Source organism: Neofelis nebulosa, chromosome 13 (assembly GCF_028018385.1).
Source record: "Neofelis nebulosa isolate mNeoNeb1 chromosome 13, mNeoNeb1.pri, whole genome shotgun sequence".
NCBI classification, from domain to species: domain Eukaryota; kingdom Metazoa; phylum Chordata; class Mammalia; order Carnivora; family Felidae; genus Neofelis; species Neofelis nebulosa.
In genome coordinates, this window is record NC_080794.1 from 62,822,537 (window position 1) to 62,837,178 (window position 14,642).

At 43.2% G+C, this 14,642-nt stretch overlaps 1 protein-coding gene across 2 annotated transcripts in view; it reads left to right on the forward strand.

Moving 5' to 3' along the window:
* The window catches only part of CNNM1 (cyclin and CBS domain divalent metal cation transport mediator 1), a 59,344-nt gene that overhangs the window by 16,577 nt on the left and 28,125 nt on the right, over nt 1–14,642 (forward strand). For both annotated transcript variants that reach the window (XM_058697428.1, XM_058697429.1), the window contains exons 2-3: nt 8,894–9,037; nt 12,193–12,333. In XM_058697428.1, the coding sequence (XP_058553411.1) occupies nt 8,894–9,037; nt 12,193–12,333 (285 nt within the window). The remainder of the gene's footprint in view (nt 1–8,893; nt 9,038–12,192; nt 12,334–14,642) is intronic.

Genomic DNA, 14,642 nt, shown 5'->3' on the forward strand with positions numbered 1-14,642 from the left:
TTGAGATTCACTGAGCTAGAGACTTTGACATGTATTTATCTTTAGATGAAGATAAAGGAATCCTCAGTGGAAACAGAAAAATGTCAGCCATAAAGTTGGGAAGCAACCAGGGTCTTAACCAATTCTTCTCATACTTCAATGTATGAGAGCCCATAAGAATTATCTGGAGGTCTGAGGACATGCAGACCCTGACTCAGACCGCTGAGCTGGAGGCTGAATGGCTGCCTCCAAGGGCTTCTCAGCAATGCCAGTGCTGCTGGTCCAAGGGCCACACTTTGAGTGGCAAGTGTCAGAAGCAGAGCTTCTCAACCTTCAGTGTGCATGAGACTCACCGGGGATATCACTGAAATGGCTGTCTGGACGCCACCTCACCACCTGAATCCTGATTCTGTAAGTCAGTGGTAGGACCTGAGAACCTGCATTTTGAAGAAGTGCCCAGGTGATGGTCAGTGCTGCTGCTTCAAGGAACACGCTTCAAGTTCAATGTAACCCCAAGGTAGAATGATATACCAAGACCAAGGTAAGAAAAAAGAGTCAGTACTGTCTACTAAATGAATGAAAGATGCTGCAGTGACACCAGGGAGGATAAAAATGTAGCAAATGTCAGTGTGTTTTACAAGGTGAAGGTCATAAGTGAGGCAGGAACCATGAAAGCATAAAATGATTTCTGCTTTCCTTTGTTCTCTATTTCGAAGCAATTATGCTTTTGTCCTAGCTTCTATATTTTATCTTGGGAACAGTTACCTTACCAAAGTGTTGTAGCTATTTTTAAAAGAGAGAGGAAGCAAATCAATTCTTCGCTTTTTTTTTTTCAAGGCGTATGCTAACAGGGGCCTTAGGCGCTCTTCTCTGTGATGTGCCGAAACCATCTAGAGACTATATCTATTAAAGACCCTTGGAGAATGTTTCAGCTTCTTCAAATACTGAAATATAGTTGTGATGTTGCTGCCACTTGCTAACTTTCTGTCTCTTTAAAGCAAGGTTTCCAACCTCAGCACGATCGATATTCTTTATTGTAGGGCTGTCCTGGGCATTGCAGGATGTTTAGCTGCATCCCTGCCCTCTACTTTAAAAGCAATGCCTGAGAGGCACCTGGGTGGCTCAGTCGGTTAAGCATCCAGCTTCCATTCAGGACATGATCTTACAGTTCGTGGGTTTGAGCCCCATATTGGGCTCAGTGCTGACAGCTTAGAGCCTGGAGCCTGCTTCAGATTCTGTGTCTCCCTCTCTCTCTGCCCCTCTCTGCCCCTCCCCCACTCACACTCTGTCTCTCTCTCTCTCTCTCTCTCTCTCTCTCAAAAATAAATAAACATTAAAAAAAAATTTAAAGCAATGCCTGAAAACCTAGTTGCCCTTCTAAGAAATCTGACGTGTGGTTTGGGTATGTTGATGCAGTTGGTGTTGAGATAGACTACTACCAGCAACCTGTACTAGCACTCACCCTTTGGATTTGGGGGACAACAGAAATGACTAATTTGATTTTCAGTAGTGGGAAATTTTATTGACCCGGGATACATCAGAAGCCTAATAGATAGTGCAGCACCTCAAGCTTGTTTCAGAGGTGATCGATACAAAAACTATGAGAAACCCATTTTCAAACTCAGCATTAAACAGCCAACACATACTCCCTGCCCAATGTCAGCAAAATACCATAACCACCACATCGTATGAGAGAGAGCACTCATCAGCTGGCTACTACAACTACCCTTTGTTCCAGGCAGTTCTTTTCTGTCTTTTAGTAAGTTCTTAGCATCTGGTGACTTAAACCAGGTACACCAAAGAGACTAGGATTTTACTAGACATCTCAGTGCTTATTTTTTTTCCTCATTAGTAAGTCATCAGGCAAAGAACCAGAGTGCCATGGAGCCTAACCATAAACCAGTGGTTTACAAACTTCAGCCTGCATCAGAATCAGCTGTAAAGTTTGTTAAAATCACAGATCACTGGGCACAACCCCTGAGACTCTGATTTACTAGGTGTGGGGTGGGTGTTGAGAATTTGCATTCCTTTTTTTTTTTTAATTTTTTTTTTTAACGTTTATTTATTTTTGAGACAGAGAGAGACAGAGCATGAACAGGGGAGGGCAGAGAGAGAGGGAGACACGGAATCTGAAACAGGCTCCAGGCTCTGAGCTGTCAGCACAGAGCCTGACGCGGGGCTCGAACTCACGGACCGTGAGATCATGACCTGAGCCGAAGTCAGACGCTTAACTGACCAAGCCACCCAGGCGCCCCGAGAATTTGCATTTCTAACTCGGTTCTCAAGTGATGCTGATCCTGCTGGTCCAGGGAGCACACTTTGAGAACCGACTATTAGTTCTCAGCCTTGACTGAACATTAACATCACCTAAGGAACATTTTAAATTATTGATGGCATGGCCCCACCCCAAACTGTTGAAACCAGAATCTCAGAGTGTGAGATCCAGTCTTTAGAATGTATTTATAGCTTCTCAGATGATTTAGGTTTTTTTTTATTTTGGAGAGAGAGTGCAAGTGGAGGAGAGAGGCAGAGGGAGCCCCTCCACACTAAGCCTGGAGCCCGATACCTGAGTCAAAGTCAAGAGTCAGAGACTCAACCAACTGAGCCACCCAGGTGTCTCTTCTCAGATGATTCTCATGTACAGCTAGCATTGGGAAGCACTGAACTAGTGACGTGTACTCCAAAGCATTGGGCTTGGAGGGTCTCTCCAGATAGCCCTGTTTAAGATCCCAGAAAGTTATGACTGACCCCTTATGTTTCATTGAGGATAGAGTTCCAAACAAAACCATCCTAACGCTGTGGTCCAATCAAGGCTCAGGCCATAGACATGTATTCTCTAGTTTGTGTTTCATCAGGATGTGGACAGCATTGAAACTAGAGGCTGTAAATCCAAAGCTGGGAGAAAGTAGCCAGGCTGGAGGGAAACAAACCAAGGCTTAAGGAGCTCACAGCTGCTAGAAGCTAGGAAAGGTATGTTGGCAAGTCAAACCATCAGGACAGAGCTGGGGATTCTGCTGAGGCTGGACACTAGGAACATGTTAGGGATTCAAGCCAGAGGCCAGATACTCTATAGTTACCAGTCCAGGAGTAGAACACCAGTAATCTGAATAAAATATACTCTTTTTAAAAAATATTTATTATTTATCTTTTTAAATATATTCTTTACAACAGAGGCAAATGTAGCCTTAAGTTTTAGAAAAGTGCATTGCATAAAATCCACTGTGTCTATATCTTTCAACTCAGCTCACAGATTTCCCATCTGTTGGTGTTCAGTGCTGCAATAATACGGTCCAGGGACACGGACCTCATAATACCTCATAAAGCAGTAGCATTCATGAGTTTTCCATTTAAAACATTACCTTACCTTTTGCCTCATTATATCTTAATGATATCTTTGTTCTTAGATTTCCTTCCTCTCAGCTGTGACAAGCCCTCATCCCTGCTCAGCTTTTCCACAGCCACCGAAATTTATAAGGTGGTGCCCTCTTCCCCATTCCTATTCCCCTGATGGCCTTGCCTGTGCCCACTTTTGGTCTTTGCCATGTCCTAGAGCACAAAATGACAGCAAGTACTCTAAACTAGCATTTTACCAGCAGCATCACCACCTGTGTCCAAACCAGTGTTGCCCTTATATTTTGGCCTATTCTCTTTTTGTGAAACAGTTCCTATTTTTACTCACCCACTGACTTCCTGTTCATTCAAGCACTGGTTCTTTCTTTTCCAATTCGCTTTAATAAGAGCTTTATTGAGGGGCATCTGGGTGGCTCAGTTGGTTAAGCATCTGACTTTGGCTCAAGTCATGATCTCACGGTTCGTGAGTTTGAGCCACGCATCGGGCTCTCTGGAGCTGTCAGCACAGAGCCCGCTTTGGATCCTCTGTCCCACTCTCTCTCTGCCCCTCCCCCACTCGGTCTCTCTCTCTTATCTCTCTCAAAATAAATAAACATTAAAAAATTAAGAGCTTTATTGAGATAAAATTCACATACCATAAAATCCACCCTTTTAAGGTATACAATTCAGTGGACCATCAGTTGTGCAACCATCACTGTATACTTCTAGAACGTTTCATCACCCTAAAAGAAACCCCACAGTTTCTCCCCACCTCCTTCTTCCCCTATCTCCTGGACATTACTAGTCGACTTCCTTTCTCTATGGATTTAACCTATTCATAGGATATTTCATATAAATGGGATCATACAAGGTGTGGCTCCCTTGGGTCTAGCTTCTTTCATTCAGCATAATGTTTTCAAAGTTTGTCCATGTTGTAGCATGTATCAGTACTGCGTTCCCTTTTTATGGCCAGATAATATTCTATTGTCTGGATATACCACATTATTTACCCATTTAGCAGTTGATGCACGTTTGGGTTGTTTCAACCGCTTAGCTATTAGGAATAATAGGAACCTTTGTGTACATATTTTTGTGAGGACGTATGTTTGCAGTTTACTTGGGTGGTGTATGCTTAAGATTGGAATTGCTGAATCATATGATAATTTATGTTTAATATTTTGAGAAACTGCCAAGCTGTTTTCCAAAGCAGGTGATTCTTTTACAATCCCACCAGCAGTGTCTAAGGGTTCCAGTTTATCCGCATCCACATTTGCTGTTATCTTTTTTATTCTAACCATTCTGGTGGGTGTGAAGTCTTGTCTCCTTAGGGTTTTGATTTGCATTTCCCTAATGATGAAGATGCTGAGCATCCTTTCATGTGCTTATTGGCCAGTTGTATATCTTCCTCAGGTAACTATCTAATTACATCCTTTGCCCCCTTTTTAATTGAGTTGTGTTTTTATGTGTCGTACACTTTATATATTCTGGATACAAGCTCTCTATCAGATATATGATTTGCTGGTAGTCATTAAATACATCCTAAAAGTATTCTAAAGTCCAGCTTATCTATTTTTTTCTTGTTTTCTTGTATTTATGGTGTCTTATCTAAATAACATTTTCTATTCCAAGGTCACAAAGATTTACTCCTATGTTTTCTTCTGAGAGTTTTGTAGTTTACACTGTTACATTTAGGCATTTGATCCATTTTGAGTTAACTTTTGAGTCATAATGTGAGGTAGGCATCCAACTTCATTCTTCTGCATATGGATATCCATTTGTCACCTGCTAGTTACGGAGTTCTTACGCTGTGCCAGGTGCTATTCTTCGATTCTGGGGAAATGGAGATTAAGTAGAACATAGCTGTTGCCCTTCAGAAAGCTTATCATCATAGTAGGGGGAATCACTTGTAGAGAACAACAGCATGGTGAAATTATGTCTCACCCCTAGAGTGGATATAGCAGATGGTAGCTGCTATAATAATAATAATAGCTATTATTGTTGTTAGTATAAATGTCAAAAGAGAGATTTATACAAAGTACTATGGCAGGAGGAGGTGACTACATTTTCCATGTTTCAAGATTGGCTTCACTGGTAGCCACCCCCAACCCTTCCGGGGCCCAGGAAACAGGAGTACAGGGAGATAGGTCTCTTAAAGGGCAACCTTTTTGAGAGAGAGTGGACCTCAGGTATGTGTGTTATGGACATAGCTGGTGTCTTGAATAGAGGTTATGTGAACAAGGCTATGTGATTTCTGATTCCTTTTCAGTCTCTTCCCAAGAAAGAATGACTTCCTTCATTTGTGTGTAGATCTCTATAGGTATTTGAGGGAATCAGAAAGGCCAATTGTGAATTACAAAGTATTTCTAATCAAGTACATAAGAGTTTTGTCTTGAATATTACATAATTAGGACTTAAAATCTCTATTCCCTGGCAATCACATGGTGTGTCCTCAAATCAGCATTATAAAGTGTAGACCAGTGGCTGATTTTCAGATGGAAGTTATGGTACTCTTTGTGAAACATCATAAAATGTTAATTTATTTAATCCCATTATATGAACTAATCTCTTAGCAGCCAGAAGTATGGCTGTATGGCTGCATTATATATATTTTGCGCTCCACAGTATAAAAATTATACAGTTTTACAGAAAATAGTTTTAAGAAATCACTTTTCCGAGTTCTTCATTATACTAGCCATTTGTTCTGTCATCTGTTAGCACGTGTTAGCAGAAAAGTGAGAACAGGTGCCATAAGTTTAAGAACAATGTGTTGAGGAAAAAAATCCTTTAAATTGATCACATTCTAACAATTAACATAAGCTAATTTAAGCTATAAAATGCAGTTGCAGTTGTTTCAAAGAAGGATAATTTTAGAACCACTGATGTAGAGTTTAAATTTTAATTTAAATACATTGTATTTTATTTAGAAAATAAAGGTTTTAGTGTCTGGTTTTAATATCATCTATTGTATCAACTATGGATTTTCATTCAGTCTCAGTTCCATTCATCAGGCATTTATTTGCCTGCCTGTTATATGGAAGATACCCTGTCTTGGTGTACATCCTGAAGGATCTTATGGCCTGAGGAAGAAACATGGTCCAGTAGAGAACACATACATTGCTAGTTATGAGAAGCAGCAAACTGACAAATGCTCTAACAGAATTATCAAGGGCTTCAAAAACAGGCCAGGAGAGATGCGTTCAGATTCAGAATGGGGCAGATCTTTCTTGAGGACTTTCTTGAGGAGCTGGCCCCTGAGCTGGATCTTGAAGGGCCAGTGGAGACAGAATGGGAGGAGACCATGTGCACGAAGACTTTGAAAATACACATAGAGTTGAGAGAGTGAAGTTAACATGGTGCACCTGGAGTATAGAATGAGTAGGGAATGTAGCAGGGCATTTTGCTGTCTTGATAATACCAAACCAATGAGTCTGGATTTGATTCTGTGCATATTAAGGAGGTTTGGAGGGTTTTTGAGCAGGGTAGTGGCATGATCAGACCAGTTTGGGGATAGTTGAAGGATAGGTTGAAGGTGGAGAAGAAATTAAAGACCATTCTTGAGCGATACAAAACCCATCTCATAATTAAAAACCCCAAAAGGTAGCTATCTTGTGATTTGAGGTATCTGATACAGAAGTTCATGTGTTTAGATTTCAATGGTTAATTATGCCTCCAGCGAACTGACTACTCCTCTTATCTGATATTTTTAGCATTGGCCAAGCTTATAAAGGATAACACTGATAAAGCATGAACTTCCTTTTTTTTTTTTTTTTTTTTTTGGCAAGAGTATCTTCTAAGTCAGTACCCTAGATTTTCTCCTTAAATGTCTCTTAGCCAAGGAAAAGAACCACCCAGGTTTGCATTTTAAAAACAGGACCAGGAAATGTGTTTATCAGCAGATAAAAACAAACCAAGGTGAGGCAGTATTGCAGGACTGTTAGGTAAGACTCAGTCCTTGGGTTAGGACTAAATCCAGTTACCTGGGTTTGCAGTCCAGCTCTGCCACTTATAGGCTGTGTAACTTTAGGCATGTCACTTAACCAATCTGTGCCTCAGTTCTTTCATCTATAAAATGGAGATAGTGATAGTACTTGTCTCAGGGATTGTTAGGAGGATCAGATGAATCAGTACACACAAAGTGCTCCAAATAGTGCCTGACACATAATTAGAGCTCCATACGTGTTGACTCTTATTATTCATTGTTGGGCAATAAAAATTAACTTCCTGTGACACATTATAGTTTCCAGAGCACTTTCACACACCCACTAAGTCACCCGAGCTCCGTGATCACCTTATGGCTACTGGTTATCCTAGCTGCCATGACTGCTAACAAACCACCCTGAAACTTAGAAACGTAAAACAACAACCATTTTATTAAGCTCACAGGTTCTCTGAGTTGGGAATTTGGACAAGATACAGCAGGACTTGCTCACTTCGGCGTCACAGTGTCTGTACCTGCAGCTGGAGAAAACTCTCAAATGGCTGGCAGGGGTGGGGGTGGGGGTGGGGAAGCCCAGCAGCTGGGGCTGGATCAGCTGGGATGGCAGATCCACTGGACACAGCTTCGCTCACCTATCTGGCACTTTTGGTGGGATGACTGGAAGACCAGGCTCAGCTCGAACAGTCACCTAAGCGTCCACATGTGCCCTCTCCACCATGGTGGCCTCAGCCTTCTTAGACCATTTCTGCAGCAGAAGCCATGTGCCTTTTATGACCTAGCCTCAGAGGTCACATTGCAGACATGTGCCTGTCCTCTGTTGGTTGACTCAGTCACAGGCCCACCCAGATTCAAGGGAAGGAGACAGAGACCACACCTTTCGTTAAGAGATGTATCAAAGAATTTGGGATCATGTTTTAAAATCACCATACTGGTAGGGCGCCTGGGTGGCCCAGGTGGTTAAGCGTCTGACTCCAGCTATGGTCATGATCTCACATGTGAGATTGAGCCTCACATTGGGTTCTGCACTGACAGTATGGAGCCTTCTTCGGATCTTCTGTCTCCTTCTCTCTCTCTGCCCCTCCCCTGCTTGTGCTTTTCCTCTGTGTCAAAAATAAATAAACATTTTTTTTAAAAATCACTGTACTGGTATTATTCCCTAATTCTAGATGAGAAAATTAAGACTCAGCAGAGGTTAAATGATTTGCCTAGGGTCAGTTGCACATACAGTAACCAGAATAGTTAGGGAGAAGGGATAGGGGAAGTTTGGAGGAGGAGAAGGGCTTCAAACCCAATTCTTTTGATTCCAAATTTTCGTTCTTTCAATTAGATTATTCATCCTTAGATGAACTTAGATACACTTACCAATACACTTAGATACACTTAGATACACTTACTAATCTGTGAAAGTTCAAAGAAAAAAAAGGTAACTGCCTTTATGTATATTAGGTAACTTTCCTAAAAAAGAGACAGATCCAAAAGTACAAGGCTTGCATTTATAAGAGCTTGTATACAAACTTCATATTTCAAGGAGGTCCTAAGATGAGTTCAGTCCCAAGATTGGTCACAGAGCAACTTTGTGTAATTTCTCATCAGGAAAGATTTCTAAAAATGTACCAGAGCTTAACTGGGACTTCATTTGTTCTCTAGGAAAATCTCACCTGGCCATTGTCCAGCGGGTGAATAATGAGGGAGAAGGGGACCCCTTCTATGAGGTGATGGGCATTGTCACTCTGGAGGACATCATAGAGGAGATCATTAAGTCGGAGATCCTGGATGAAACTGACCTCTACAGTAAGTGCATGGCCTTGGCTGTTGTCTAAGGTCATCCTATTTCTTCTGAGACTGTCAGAGCTGGCTTAGTTTGATATAGGCTGTGAGAGGGTGTCAGGACAAGCCTATCATTGCTGTGTGTCATCCCCCAAATGCCAGGTGCTGGCATGGCAAGATACCCTGGCTTGAATCACCCTGAGTCACTGAGAACATGCTAGCTAGATGTTTATCAGGAGAGAGCCTTCAGGAACCGAGCCAAGATTAAGAAGGGGACCTCCTGGCCTTTGGATGGAAAAAGAACTAGAGGAAACCAAGTGTGCCTCAGGTGGCCACTCTGCCCTTGTTTTTGTCCCCAGTGTTGTTTTGTTTTGTCTCTTCATCCACCTAGACGCAGAACCTAGCACTCCCTGGAACTGTTCCCACAGTCGGCTCACACCGCAGCGTCAGCATGCGTGGAGACTGCCATGAGATTGCCCACACACAACCTAAGCCAAAACCTTAAATACCCCTTCTTCGATACTGCTCTTCTCCCTCATGCTTTTTCAGCCCTACAGCCTGGTTTCTCATTCTCCCTTCCCATCCCCAGCACCCTCCCTATCTCCTTTCTCCTCACCCTCCCACCCCCTGAGCCCTGAGGAACAATATGGACTCTATGTAGACAGTGACACTGCTTTTGGTTACTGAGCCTTGTCAAAGCTTTGGTTGCAAACACTACAAAGGCTTGTTGTGTCTGTGGGATGGGAGTGTTATCTAAATCTGTGGGAATCCCTAGGCCAGGAAGTATTTCCTCCTCCAAATTTCACTTCATGGGACAGCAGTCCCTTTTTCTTGCCTTGGATAGCCCATTCCATCCAGACCCCTGCCCTTATTTGCTAGAAGCAGCCATTCAGAAACTAGCTCCCAGTAGAAAAAGCTTTCATGCTGTAAGGCAGTGAGTGGTGCAGAAAGATTACCTTCCCTTTAGACTTAGAAGAGATCAAAGTTAAAAGGTGGACCAGGCCTTGACAAAACATAGCAAGAGTGTCACAGTATCTGGTTTTATTGTGATACCATGGCCAGGCCCAACTTCTTCCAATAGGGATTAACCTCTACACCCCCCACCCCCATTCCCTTCTCCCTTCACCTCTGCCCACCACTCTTGATTAAAAATTCCCAAGTGTCTCAGGAGATATATTGAAGAAGGCATTCACACTAAAGTGTTAGTGGCTAATAGTAATGATAGTAGTCTAAATGAGTACATTCCTTCCTCCAGCATTTAACAACCTCAGCATTTAACAACTTTAATGCTCCCAATACTCACTGTTAAAATAATGGGAACAAAGAGGAAGATCAGATGAATGATTCTCCAGTGATGAAATGTTAAGTGGCATTCTGATGGAGAAGGGAGAGGGGATAGTTACGCAAGCATGTCATATAAATCCGAAGGTTGCTCACCAGTGAGAACAAAAGAATCGATCCGATACATGTATTTGCTGCTCTCTTGCTAAGCAATCCTCTATCTAAAGGAGAAGGCGAGGGTTTTCCTGCCCTTATAAATAAGCTTCTGGCATGATTCCTTAAAGCTGTGAGAAGGCCAAGGAACCGGGAATACGGTGTTTCTACTCACTTGACCCTGACCCACAGGACAGCCGGGTCTGCTTCTTGCCACTGTTGCTACCCAAGCAAAAGGAGCATTCAAGCAGCAGCCCAGAGTCCAAGATAGGCCCATGAGACAGCAGCACGATAGGAGGGCACTTTCTGACTTCTAAAAGGAAACCCAAACAGTGGGGCTGAAGTGAGCTCCAAAAGGAGAAGGACAATACCAGGGAGCCAGATTCTGGGGCCCTGGTTCTTTTCCTTGGAGTTCATTCCCTTTAATTTACACTGCATCCACTCAGCCTGCACTGAAAGTTCCCTGCAGCCCTTTTTGTCTCCAGGCCAAGTTTGGAGAAAACCCAAAATCCCTTTCTCTGCCCCCCCCTTAGCGCTATGAAATAGGTGAGACAGTTCAAAATTTTACCCAAAACCTAAGGGAAAGCAAAAGACACATGACCAAAGAAAACATTCTCCCTACCCCTAAAAAAATATCTTTTAACACAAGTTTTAAAAAATAAGGGAGAGGGGCGCCTGGGTGGCGCAGTCGGTTAAGCGTCCGACTTCAGCCAGGTCACGATCTCGCGGTCCGTGAGTTCGAGCCCCGCGTCAGGCTCTGGGCTGATGGCTCGGAGCCTGGAGCCTGTTTCCGATTCTGTGTCTCCCTCTCTCTCTGCCCCTCCCCCGTTCATGCTCTGTCTCTCTCTGTCCCAAAAATAAATAAAAAGCGTTGAAAAAAAAATTTAAAAAAAAAAAAAAAATAAGGGAGAAAAAATTAAATTGGAAAAAGCAGATATTCTCAATCAATATCACAGACTGTCTAGGGTCCCTCTAGGTCGTCTGAGAGCCCTGCCTAGAGAACCCCCTTTGTAAGTTATAGGGCTCTCCCCATTCCTTCTCCTTTCTTCTTCCCTTGATTTTTTCTCAAGTCTCTCCTAGGGGAGAGGCTAGGGTTGGAGCAGCAGAACTGTCAGTGGGAAGAGGTGACCACCTATGTCCTTTGGGTGACATGCCTCGGGTGCTCAGAGCATGGTTTAAATCAGCAGGAAGAGACCTGGTGAGCCCAGCTCTGGGGACAAGAGAAGGGCAGAGGCAGAAACCTCCTGGGCTCTGCCAATCCCCTTTATGCTGAGAATGCTAGTCCCTCATGTATGAATGCCATTTTGTAATCATTTCACAGGTAGGTTCTGATTGGAGTCTCATAATAACTGCATGGCACGCGTAGAAGTGTTATTGCTGATTATTAACCTCATTGTATTGATTAAAACACACACACTCTGATGCTTAGAGAGGTTACACAGCTTGTAAGGAAGGGAGCTGGCACTAGAGCCCCAGCCTTGGGGGTGCCAGGCCAACCTGTCCCCTTTTCCACTCTATACCACCTAAGTGTAAATAATACTGAGACATGGCAGCGTCTGTCTCCCACCTTCAATCAACATCCTTCTGCTTCCTGGGAAAGAAGTTGTGATGTCACCTACAGTTGACACTTTGCAGAAATTCATGTGATCCCAAAGGATCTATTTGTCCCATGTGACTCTGGGGAAACTTCCAAAAATCACCAGCGATTCTGAGATAGTCGCCATCTGTCTCCTGTGATCCTACAGCCGACAATCGGAAAAAGCAGAGGGTCCCACACCGGGAGAGGAAGCGGCATGACTTCTCCTTGTTTAAGCTTTCCGACTCGGAGATGAGGGTGAAGATCTCCCCACAGCTTCTGCTGGCCACGCACCGCTTCATGGCCACAGGTATGACTCTGCCCACCTGTGTCTCCTCCCCAGGCAAGTAAAGCAGAATCTAGAAGGTGAAACCCACATACCAATCATTCTTAACCTAACCAGTGTGCAGCACAGACTGAGAACCACTGTCCCAGGGGATGGGGTGCCTTAGGTAGGGCCACAGGATGCCACGTACTTTTCTTTTTCAGCCCCAGGCCTGATCTTGGGTGGAAGTGAGTACAACTCAACTCTGCTTTTCTCTCCTTTACTCTAGAAAAGAGCTAAAGGAACCACTGCTGCTCTTTTCCCTTCCTCCACCTGCTTCCTGGCAGGAGCCGAGCTCCATCCTGTTGAAGCTGGGGTGCCCCCAAGGATCTTCCTGTTGAAGAGGGAAAGGCCCTGCGCCACCTAGCCACAAAGCCTGGGGTCCCATAACCTCCTAGGACCAGATAGGCTTGTGACCTTCAAATTCTTAAAATACAGAAGTCAATTGTGAATCTTGAAATCTCTAGAAAGAAAAAAAAAGTGAGAGGATCCAAATACAAATTTCTCCTTCTTGTAAAGCAGCTAAAATGTGTCTCTGATCCAGGCCTAATTAGGGTGCTGACTTAGAATGATCACACCCATGACTAAGTTCTGTTGTCAGTTAATCCAACATAGATTTATTGAGAATATAATGAGTGCTAATACTGTTCTGGGTGCCAACAAGTAGAAAAGTTTAAATTGGAGCTTCTTTAAAGTAGTTTTCAACATGTTTTCTGGTTCTGAATACAGATTTCACTACTGCCTGCCTGTTTTCCATCACATCACATCACATCCCATATAATATTTGGGGTACAACAGTGCTTCACATTTTTGATAACTTACCCAGTAATTAACTCTCTGTATTATTAACTTGGAATTTCATTTCTTTGTTTTTAAATTTTTTGTTTATTTATTTTTGAGAGAGAGAGAGAGAGAGAGAGCGCACAGGTTGGGGAGGGGCAGAGAGAGAAAGAGAGAGAGAGAGAGAGGGAGACATAGAATCCAAAGCAGGCTCCAGGCTCTGAGCTGTCAGCCCAGATCCCCACACGGGGCTCAAACCCAGGAACTGTGAGATGGTGACCTGAGCAGAAGTCGGACACTTAACTGACTGAGCCACCCAGGCGCCCTGGAATTTCATTTCACTCAACAAATACATGTCCTACAAATAAGCCAGATTGAATTTTCTATATTTCATTTGATCACAGCATTAAAGCCTTTGTTGTTCACATGGCTTACTTATCTGTGCTCTTTTTATCATTACTCTTTCTTCTTAAACCACTTTATTGAGGTATGATTGACATATAAAAAGTGGTTCATATTTAACACAAACAACTTGAGTTTGGAGATAAGTATACACCTGTGAAACTATTACCACAGTCTATGCCATAAACATATCTACTACCTCCAAAAGTTTCCTCCCACCCTCTTTATTTATTATTATTTTTTATATGTTAGCATCAGATCCTATGCTTTTAGCACAATTTTAAGTATACAGTATAGTATTGCTAATTATAGGCACTAAGCTATGCAGGAGATCTCTAGGACTTATTCATCCTGCATAAAAAATTTTGCACCCTGGGGGTGCCTGGGTGGCGCAGTCGGTTAAGCGTCCGACTTCAGCCAGGTCACGATCTCGCGGTCCGTGAGTTCGAGCCCCGCGTCAGGCTCTGGGCTGACGGCTCGGAGCCTGGAGCCTGCTTCCGATTCTGTGTCTCCCTCTCTCTCTGCCCCTCCCCCGTTCATGCTCTGTCTCTCTCTGTCCCAAAAATAAAATAAAAAATGTTGAAAAAAAAATTTAAAAAAAAAAAAAAAAAATTTTTGCACCCTTTGACCAATACTTCCCCCAAGTCGCCCTCCCACTAGGCCTGGGCAACCATGCTGTTACTCTCTGCTTCTGTGAGTTTGACTATTTTAGATTCATCATGTAAGTGGTATCATACATAGTTGTCTTTATGTGTCTGGCTTATTTCATTTAGCATAATGCCGTCCAGGTTCAACCATGTTGTTGCAAATGGCGAAATTGCCTTCTTTTTTAAATCCACGTACAACTGTAAATAAAATCAAGAAAAAAATAAGTAGCAAAACTGACATTTCCAAAATGGTGACCTGGTTCTCCAGTGTGCCAGCACAGAGATACACTCCCCAGAGGGCATGGCGAAAACCTGAGGCACACACTCAGGTTTAAGAACCACCCTCACCCCTTCCACCTGAGAGAATCACAAGAGCCCTGCCAGCTTGGTGCCCAGGAACATGAATGGAGGTGGCCCTAGATACATGCCCTGGTTTTGCCCATCCTGATTCCTCCACCTGCGATT